Raw genomic sequence first — 9,699 nt, forward strand, 5'->3', positions numbered from 1 at the left:
GGCTGGACGTGGGCCGTACCCTAGCCAGTTGTTTATGAAGTTATTCTGGTTTGACTGAGATTCTGGAAAGAGATCTACTCAAGAAGAGAGTCAATATATCAAGCCATCTGTGAGAAAATGTGAAGACATTGTTGCGGTTAATGTGTTTGGATTGTGGGAGGCAACGATTGGACTACACCTAAACCTCATGCGGCTGCTGCAGCATTTCTGCTTTGGCGTGACCTGCGCTGGGAGAGAGAGAAACAGCATGGATGGGGATAGTGTGCGGGCAGATGTGTCTTTATATAGGGTGAAATGGAATGAGAAATGCAATACAAAATGTCTGAAAGGGGTGTATTTATGTAAATGTCCACATTGCCTCAATATCTTTGTGTCAATAAATAAAATATAATTTTGACTGATGGTTTTTCAAACCTTATTGGCTTCAAGGTGACATCATTCTGATGTACAATGCGCAATTTCATGCAATTTTACCTTAAAATGTCAACCGTTTCTTCACCTTTGTCCCAAAGCTGACCAAAGCTATTCATAAAATCTCAACAGTTGGTGTGTAGCAGAGAGGATAAAGAGACTGACTTGTAACCTTATGCCCAGGGGCGGAGCAAGACTCAGTGCAGTGGGGGCGGAGCTTCATCATGGGGCCCTCTGCTACCAAGTCATTTTAAAATTAAAAACGTAAAAAAAACGGTAAAATATCTGATGAATGCATATGTTATAATGTGTCACATGTTCAGCCAAGTAAGCCTATATGTCAAATAAGACACAAAGAAAAGCCACATTTGTTGACAAGTTTGTATTGACGAACAAAGAAAACAGTTTGCCAGTCAAATAAAATATTTTCAACACCACGGACAGCAACAGCTGATCGACAGCGATGGTGCTGAACAGGCTAAGTTCGCTCAATCAGTGCCACAGTATTTCTTACAATTTTGTTGTCTGCTTAACGATCCTCCAGAACAAATGAATCTAACAAAACTATACACATATCCCTTATTAAATCTTCATCCTCCTCCTTCACGGTGGAAAATTTGCCAACCACTTTGTCCTTGTCAATATGTATGTCCCGCTCCACACACAGAAAGGTGAGATTTGACAGTCTGGCCTCATCCATGCACGAACGCAAGTAGGCTATGTCTTAATGAGACATAGACGGCTGAGACTTCGTTCGGCACGGAATGTAGCGTTTTGTTGCCTGGCAATTGTTATTGTTGTGCTGGTTTACCATAGCCATGAGTTAAGTGACTGTTACGTAACTTACGTTTGATAAAAATAGCTGGATTAACGGAATGTGGTAGCACGAGATCAGAAGCCGCAGTTAGCTTCTTTCAGCTAATTATCTGCATTGTGTCACTAAGGGAGGGCCCCTTTCTCGTAAGGTGACGCAAGATCGGCGGCGTTTGGAGGCCCCCTGACTGGCACGGGGCCCTGGGGCGGCCGCACCCATGCACCCACGCTATCTCCGCTACTGCTTATGCCTTATGAGTTCAAATCCCCATTCAGCCTTTTGTTGTTGGCCAACTACATGAAGTACCTTTGCTCTCTTGTTGTCCAACTCTCCCTCTTCTACAATGTACATTTTTATAATATTTTGCCATTTTGCGGAGGAACCCGCATCGCTGCTTGCAGCTATATTTGGTTTTGTGTTTACAGTTTTGAGAAAATGGTGGACCGTTTCAAGAAATGTGTTTTAGCAATCGTGAAAAACTGTAATAAAGAATAAAATCGACCAGACGAGTCAGGTACATAATCGGAAATACAATACCATCAACATCCACCGGGGCCGTTGCCTCAAGCCGAGGAGCGAGGGGTGGGGGTCTGGCTACAACAGATGAGGGAGTGAAACAGCTCATTAGGGGAATGTAGTGCAGGTGTGTGAGGGGTAACTCCTCTGGTGACCTGGACCTTTGGAGCCGGGCTGGAAGTGTGACAGTCACACAATCAATCATTCAAACAACAAAACATTGAATACATTCCTCCATGTATTCCTGGTTAGTTCCTGGTTAGTCAGTCAAACACACCAGAGTCAGGATGATCAGTGATACAGGAAGCACTTGATTTACTAAACCCACTGAGACCAAACAAGTCCAGAGCAAAGCTCTGAGTTAACATAAACACAACATTTCAAATACTTGTCCCAAGCATCACCACATCCTTAATTATCCTGCTTCATTCAACTGTTGGGCTGGTCAACCCTCTTCCTGCAGATTTGGAACCACAATTGGAACAAATATGATTCAGCTTGTCAGCAAGGTAATTATTAGAATCTGGTGTTTTGGATTAGGGTTGAACTCAATCAATCACCACCTGCCCCTCTATAAATACAATTGACTAGTTACACGTCTACATATCCAACACACGCAGCTGCTGTTTGTCCACGAGTCTGAATTTTTGCCTCTATTAATACAAGTTGTCTGAGGTGAGGTTGTTTTTGTATAATGTCTAGAAAGACCATGAGTCCTCGTCTTACGCTGGGTGCTTTGATCTGTAAGTACCTGGTCTCTCTGGGCTGCTCCTTGGTGAGCAGGAGGACTACTTTTATATTTACATTATCATTCAAGTTTGTCTGGGTTTGAAGTTGTAGAATTAGATTATGGTTTGTGACTGGATTCACTGTAAGGTAACTCCTATCGCTCCCTCCTTTTAAAAATGTAAACTTGAATGTTATGGAATGATCACAGTTCCAGAGACATCGTGAAACTATTTCCGAAGTCATTTGTTCTGGGTTACTTTAGTGAAAGGTGTGTATTTTTAGTTATTTGACTATGGGTTAAATTGGAGCCAGAATGGTCAAAGTAAGGTGAAATGGATAATGGAATTGATTACAAAGCAAACATGTTACAAAATGAAGGTTTTTACCTACTCCACTATGATTATTGTTAATCAGAGAACAAGAGGTGAGGAAGGAGTAGGACAAGCCAGAGCTGAAAGTGCTTAGGAGATTAAGAATCCACAGAACAATGCTTCATAATTCCCTTTTATACCAAACTATAATAATTAGAACAACCAGACCACATCTTGACCCTTAACAACATGCAACAGTAAGTTACAAAATGAGGTGAGACCATCAAGTAGACTCCATCCAGCAACTCCAGATTTTAGCCTGAGAGGTGGGGGCAGGGTGACACTCAGCCTTGCATTACTTCAATGAATTGTTGGTTTCCGTTTATGAAATGTAAAGGGGTGGGGGTGAGTTTCTTGTCTTTCCACAAATATCCAGAAGGCGTTGTAGATGTTGCAAATGCATCTGGGTCCAACTGTATATGATGCTCTGGGTCCAACTGTATATGATGCTCTGGGTCCAACTGTATATGATGCTCTGGGTCCAACTGTATATGATGCTCTGGGTCCAACTGTATATGATGCTCTGGGTCCAACTGTATATGATGCTCTGGGTCCAACTGTATATGATGCTCTGGGTCCAACTGTATATGATGCTCTGGGTACAACTGTATATGATGCTCTGGGTCCAACTGTATATGATGCTCTGGGTCCAACTGTATATGATGCTCTGGGTCCAACTGTATATGATGCTCTGGGTCCAACTGTATATGATGCTCTGGGTCCAACTGTATATGATGCTCTGGGTCCAACTGTATATGATGCTCTGGGTCCAACTGTATATGATGCTCTGGGTACAACTGTATATGATGCTCTAGGAATGTTTACGGTCCATATTTGACCAACTGCCAGATTGTGATTGTGATCTTTCTGTCTTTTTCAGTGCTGGCATGTTGTATGTCTACAGGAGCAGGTAAAACTCAGAGCCTGATTGTCCAAGGGAGGATCTGCTTTTTGTAAACGATTGACAATTATAATTTGTACTGTTTCAGTGACTACAGACATCTGTGAAGGTCAGCAGGCCACCCTGAACTGTGGTACGTTGCTACACTGTTACAGTTGTACAGTTGCCTTGCTATACTGTTTCCCACAGCATTGAAGTTACATTAATGGTAAGAGAATGGGGCTTAACTTTTTCCTGTTTCCAGGGAGTTCTGTGATCAACGTGGTCAGTGCTAACTATGGACGCACCGACCGTGTGACCTGCATCTCTGGTCGTCCACGACATCAGATTCGCAACACCAACTGCCTCAACCCCACAACCTTCCCGTTGGTGACTAGCATGTAAGACACGTGCACGCACACAGACATGCGTGTTTGCTTTTTCTCACACTCATTTTGCTCCTTCCACCTTCCCAGGTGCAATGGGCATACAAGCTGTTCTCTGGATGCCTCCAACTCTGTGTTCTCTGATCCCTGTTATGGAACCTACAAATACCTGCATGTGATCTACAACTGCATTCCCCCAAGTTGGTATTTGTGTGTTTGATTGTGTGTGTGTATAGCGTTGACACTGACATATTTGTACTATTACTGTTTCAGAGACGACAGTGATCTGTGAAGGTCAGCAGGCTACCCTAAACTGTGGTATGTTGTAACACTGAATGCTGTTGCCCTACTATGCTGTTAATAGTTCCACACGGCATACACTTTGATGGTAAGAAAGCAGAGGTAATAACTTCCTGTTTCCAGGGAGTTCTCATATCAACGTTGTCAGTGCTAACTATGGACGCACAGACAGGGTGACCTGCGTCACTGGTCGTCCACCAAGCCAGATTAGCAACACCAACTGCCTCAACCCCACAACCTTGCTGTCGGTGGCTGGCATGTAAGACACGTGCACGCACACAGACATGCGTGTTCTCTCTCACACACACACTCACACACTTATTTTGCTCCTTCCCAGGTGCAATGGACATACAAGCTGTTCTCTGTCTGCCTCCAACTCTGTGTTCTCTGATCCCTGTTATGGAACCTACAAATACCTGTATGTGACCTATACCTGCACATGACCTACACCTGCGGTAAGTGATCTTTACATCACTCTGTATGAGTGACGTGTGTGTCTTTTATAATATAATATTTGTTGACTGGCACTTTCTGTTTCAGTGAGTATTGTTGGGTCGAAGGAGTGGACCTGGATGTGAACCTGTTCCAATGCCAAAGACTGGTTCAATATTGAATAAATTCCACCATTTTCCACCATTTACATGTATCAGTGTGTTGTGGTTGTTTCCAGGTCAGTCAGAAACGCATCAGGGACAATATGGATCATTGATGTAGGAAGCACTTGATTTACTAAACCCACTGAGACAAAGTCCAGAGCAAAGCTCTGAGTTAAAACAAAACCTACCTGGTTTCAAATACTTTTCCCAGGCATCACCACATCCTGTTCTTAGTGTTATGAAATGTAGTTATTATTCAATCCTTTCCAGCCGGAACATACAAAACAATTATTCCCATGGTTCCTGCCTTAATATCTTTGCTGTCCACACAAATTATTTCTGAACTGCCAGATACCTGGCATGTAAGACACGTGCACGCACACAGACATGCGCGTTCTCTCTCACAAACGCACACTAATATTTGATAGCCAAATCCTTGGCCTGAATACTTCCACTGCAAACATTTATCATATCTTGGTGCATCTTAACAAGCCAAGATTACACATTTGTGTGGCAGATGGCCTATTTTAAAATAGAAATTCCCACATTAAAAAGCATAATGACAGTTTGTATGATTTGAAATTGTCATTTGTCATCACACTAGCATTTTTAATTATCACGGTAAACAATTACACTGCAATGAACTGAAATTACACAAGTTAAAATAACAACCTGTAATTATTACTTGTGAACGAATATCATTAACGTCATACTAAACCTAGCTGTCAAATGAGGTAAACCAATCCTTCGTTTCCTCTTCTGAGCCTATGCAGGTCGTGAAAAAGTATCCGAAGACAGTCGGTAGATGAACGAATCATTTCCTCTACTGAGGAACTGTCCCGATGCGCGGCCACGAGAAAATGAACATATCGCTCTGAGACTACTCGTTACTCCTGAGTCATACTAAAGATTTGTTAAAATTAACTAATCATTCACGAAGGCCACATCACTACAGGCTACATGTAATCAATTACAGTAGTTGGGGACGGTGGACACATCACTTAAAAGTCGTACTGCAGTATATAACATGCATAGCTACTTTGCACTACTACCTAATAATACAGTATACAATTATTTCAAAGCCTATTTTGAGAGCTGTAAATATACTGGATGTTTTAGGTCTACAAAAGGACAAGGAAACATGTCAACAGATATTCTCATTCAAACTATCTTCTACTGTACTCATTTGCTTAGTCATAGATGAGTTTCTCTTCTGATCTCTATCTTGACCTCTGGTCCAATGCATGATAGTGTGGCATCCTGACAGTCCCCCTGGTCTTTAGGTTGGGGTCGGTTTGAGAGCCAAGGAGCTATATTGCTGACTAACACTGACAAGGTACACTGAAAAGTTTCTTCTAAAATGTTCCACTCATCCATACAGGCTCTCTCACCCAGGTCTGCAGTTCATCAACTGAAAGCTGCTCTTGATTGAATTAACAACTGCTCAGGGGACAGGCTATATGCATGCCTGTATTTTAACTATTTAGTAGGCTATAGTTGTCAGGGTGTTTCCTCGCTCCATGTAAAAGCCAGGGGCTCCGTGCTAAAAAGCTGTTCTGGTCCTGCCCTCGTTGGAAGTTTGGTCTGCAGTCGGAAGAAATCTCCCTCTCTCCTGATGATGAAATGGTTTACCTGATATCGCCAACTTGTAGTGATTTCCTTCCTGGTCCTCTTCCTACTGTCCCTCCACTAGCTCCATCCTTCTAGGTGCAGTTCTGACAACACCCAGATAGAAGTCAAAGAAGGACATCAAAGCAATAGAACACTGCTCTGAAACTAAAAAGCGACTTTGTGAAGCAGAGGATAACAAGGGTACAGACAAACACATAACCGAATGCTGTAAATAAACCAAAATGACACCATGACATGTCCAAACCTTCAGGGTTGATTTCAGCAACATCTAGCGATTTCAATTTGCACTGTGACAGAATATGTTATGTTCCCGGCCTGATCCCGGCCAGGTTTTCTGTTTGTTCTGTTTTGTTCTTGTTTTCATAGGTGTTGGCTCCAGGCTCAGGGTCTCCTGCCACATACTTAATCCGTCCTGTGAAATTGAAACCACTGCATCTCATACCCTCATCAGCACCACAGTATTTCAACCCCGGTCACTCATCGCCAGTTCAACGCTTCTAGTAGACGTGTTAGTGTTGGCTCCTAACTTAAGGTACGTTATCTCAGAACACTAGGTAATCGTGCTTTTGTCTCTGCCTGTTACAGACCGTGCCATATCCTCCTTTGCCTGTTCGTCTGCCTGCCTGCCTGCCTGCCCCCCCCCCCCACCCGCCTGCCCCCTCCCCCCAGATCTCCTTCGTTCCCCTTGTCCTTTTTTTCCAATCAAACTGTCAACGGTTCCTTGTGTGGAGTTGTGCATTTGGGTCCACCAGCCAGTAGCCAGTTGGTCCATCTTAACAGAGTACTCTTCGCCGAAGCTGTGAACACTTGGTTCATTTTGGCAAGCGCCAAGGTTCCTTGAGGCAATAATTCTGAATGAAAAGCAACACATTTATTGGATCAAAATATCCATATAAGTTATGTGCTGGGACTTCCTTTAGATATGAACTTGTTTCATCTGGTCTGGTGAATAATGCCTGAAAACTTAAGCAAAGTCAGCCATCCTCAAATCTTCACAGATCTTTACCAAACTCTCTTCTCTTAAGAGAGACAAATATCAACAAATATGTACTGTATACATTGTTGCATGTTGCAAGCTCTTACCAAGATAGCCAGCTATACTTTGTAATCTACTACTCATCTACTACCCATCTACTACCCTACTACTACTGTACTCATGAACATGAATGAACTCATAAACATGAATTTAAAAAGACAATCTCCCTTCATCTTGTATTACCTTGAATTTGTCAATCTCCTACAATTGCTTTGAAAGCTTTTCATTGCTGTATGTGCTGTGTGTATTCTCTTTTGTACTCGCAAACCTACATATTCTAACCACAAAGACCAGTTTCTGCAAATGACATGCCTGGACATACATCTACAGATATGCTGTGAGAACCTGCTTTTTAATCCAGGCACACCTTAGGGAAACACTGAAATGACCCTGGATCAGTAGAGAGGCTGAGAACTCACTTCCTCTGGGTCTGGACAGTAAATTCAACTGCATATATTTCACGTATATAACATTCCAGTGTAACAAGAACTAAATGTACGTTTGTCCTTATAGTTTGTTTGTGCTGTTTTGCTGTTTACAACAACTGACTTCTCAGATTCAGCAGCATTCAGCAGATTAGACAGCACTTCACAAAGCAACTTACCTGGATGTCCCTCCACCCACGACCCAGGATCACTCCACCCACGACCCGGGATGCGAGAGGTCTTCACCAGGCTAAATTCTTGTGAGTTGAGAAAGCCTGGGAACAAGATTACAGGATCAGTGATGAGGGCTAAAATTGTAAGCTCACCATGTCTGGGTCCCTGTGCAGAGTCTGGTGTCCTCGCTGCTTCCGCCCATGGCTGCCCTTCGATGAGCTCCAGCTGTCTTTGCGGCAGCCTCCTCTCCTCCTGTGTACAGTACCAGATGCCTCTGAGCTGGCTGGATGGACGCACGGCTATGCTGGAGGACAGAGTGACGAGGGAGGGAGACTTAGGAACATGAAGACATGGAGACAAACTCGCACATGCAGCCATACACACTACCTTGTCAACATCACCCTCCCTTCCTTTGCAGCTTCAGTCACCACACTACAAGGTTAGCATTCTGCCCAGAAACACTGGGCAAAAGTTTTAGTGTGTGCTAACATGGCTTCTAAAGATGAAATAATAATTGGGTTGTGTTTCTCTCTTCGGTTCTCAGCCTCTTAGAGCCAAGACCTGATTTGTTCCAGAGATCAATCCCATCAGCCATCCCTTCCAACCCCGCCCTGCCTCTCCTCCATGTCCCATAAAACGCCTTGCATGTGTATGTGCAACGTGCACAATCAGTTCTAGACAATCTCCCCATGTTTGCATATGAATGCCAAACACTGTCGTGTGAAGGGTCTGGAGCAACAAGGATCATCCCAGAAACTATCAGGGATTAGTTCTGGGCTCATTGTGAGAAACTTGCAGAGGAAGGTTGTTGATATCCTCCAATTTGTTTCTTTGGACACTTGGTTGGACTTCCTAATGGGCTTTACTACAGCCTGGCTGATTACTCATTTGGAAAGGTTGAGCTTCCCACAGCTCAAAGTTCGTGAGCATGAGACAGGATGAGTGCTGTGCCCTTCCCTGCATTGACGCACCCTAATAATGCCATCCCTGCCCAGACACACTGCACATCCCAGGCAGCACACTTTGTATGTTTGCACAGCTCCTCGTTGCAGATACTGGCTGTCATCCCCCCTCCTCCGTCTCTCTGCTCTGAGCTGCACTCCATCCAGCCAAAACAGACCGACTTGCTGACATGTTACTTCACTCACTCAGCAAAGGCACGAAAGGCTATTAGCCGCCCGCCTTTGCATGTTCCTCAATGAAGGAAAATGTATGTCTGTATAAACAAAGACCAGCTAAAGGGGGGGGGGGGGGGGGTATCCAATCCAGTCATCCTAGAATCAGCCTTCGAAGATAAGGATGAACGCACAGGAATGTTTGTCATAAAAAGATTCCTAAGCAGGATCTTGCTGTGTGAATGAGCTCTTTGTTTACAGCCAAGGTTTGTGGGCTCAGTTAATCAAATGGATTATGGCTAGACCACCAATTC

At 43.7% G+C, this 9,699-nt stretch overlaps 1 protein-coding gene across 1 annotated transcript; it reads left to right on the plus strand.

Moving 5' to 3' along the window:
- The first annotated feature begins 2,347 nt into the window (after positions 1 to 2,347).
- Positions 2,348 to 4,974, plus strand: LOC134018448 (L-rhamnose-binding lectin CSL3-like). Its single transcript, XM_062458383.1, has 9 exons — positions 2,348 to 2,484; positions 3,722 to 3,751; positions 3,831 to 3,875; positions 3,987 to 4,122; positions 4,198 to 4,307; positions 4,381 to 4,425; positions 4,531 to 4,666; positions 4,745 to 4,862; positions 4,948 to 4,974. Exons 1-8 carry the CDS (start codon positions 2,436 to 2,438, stop codon positions 4,848 to 4,850), a joined length of 657 nt encoding a protein of 218 aa, XP_062314367.1. The 5' UTR covers positions 2,348 to 2,435; the 3' UTR covers positions 4,851 to 4,862; positions 4,948 to 4,974.
- The last annotated feature ends 4,725 nt before the right edge of the window (positions 4,975 to 9,699 follow it).

This window comes from Osmerus eperlanus, chromosome 4 (genome assembly GCF_963692335.1).
Source record: "Osmerus eperlanus chromosome 4, fOsmEpe2.1, whole genome shotgun sequence".
In the NCBI taxonomy this organism is placed as follows: domain Eukaryota; kingdom Metazoa; phylum Chordata; class Actinopteri; order Osmeriformes; family Osmeridae; genus Osmerus; species Osmerus eperlanus.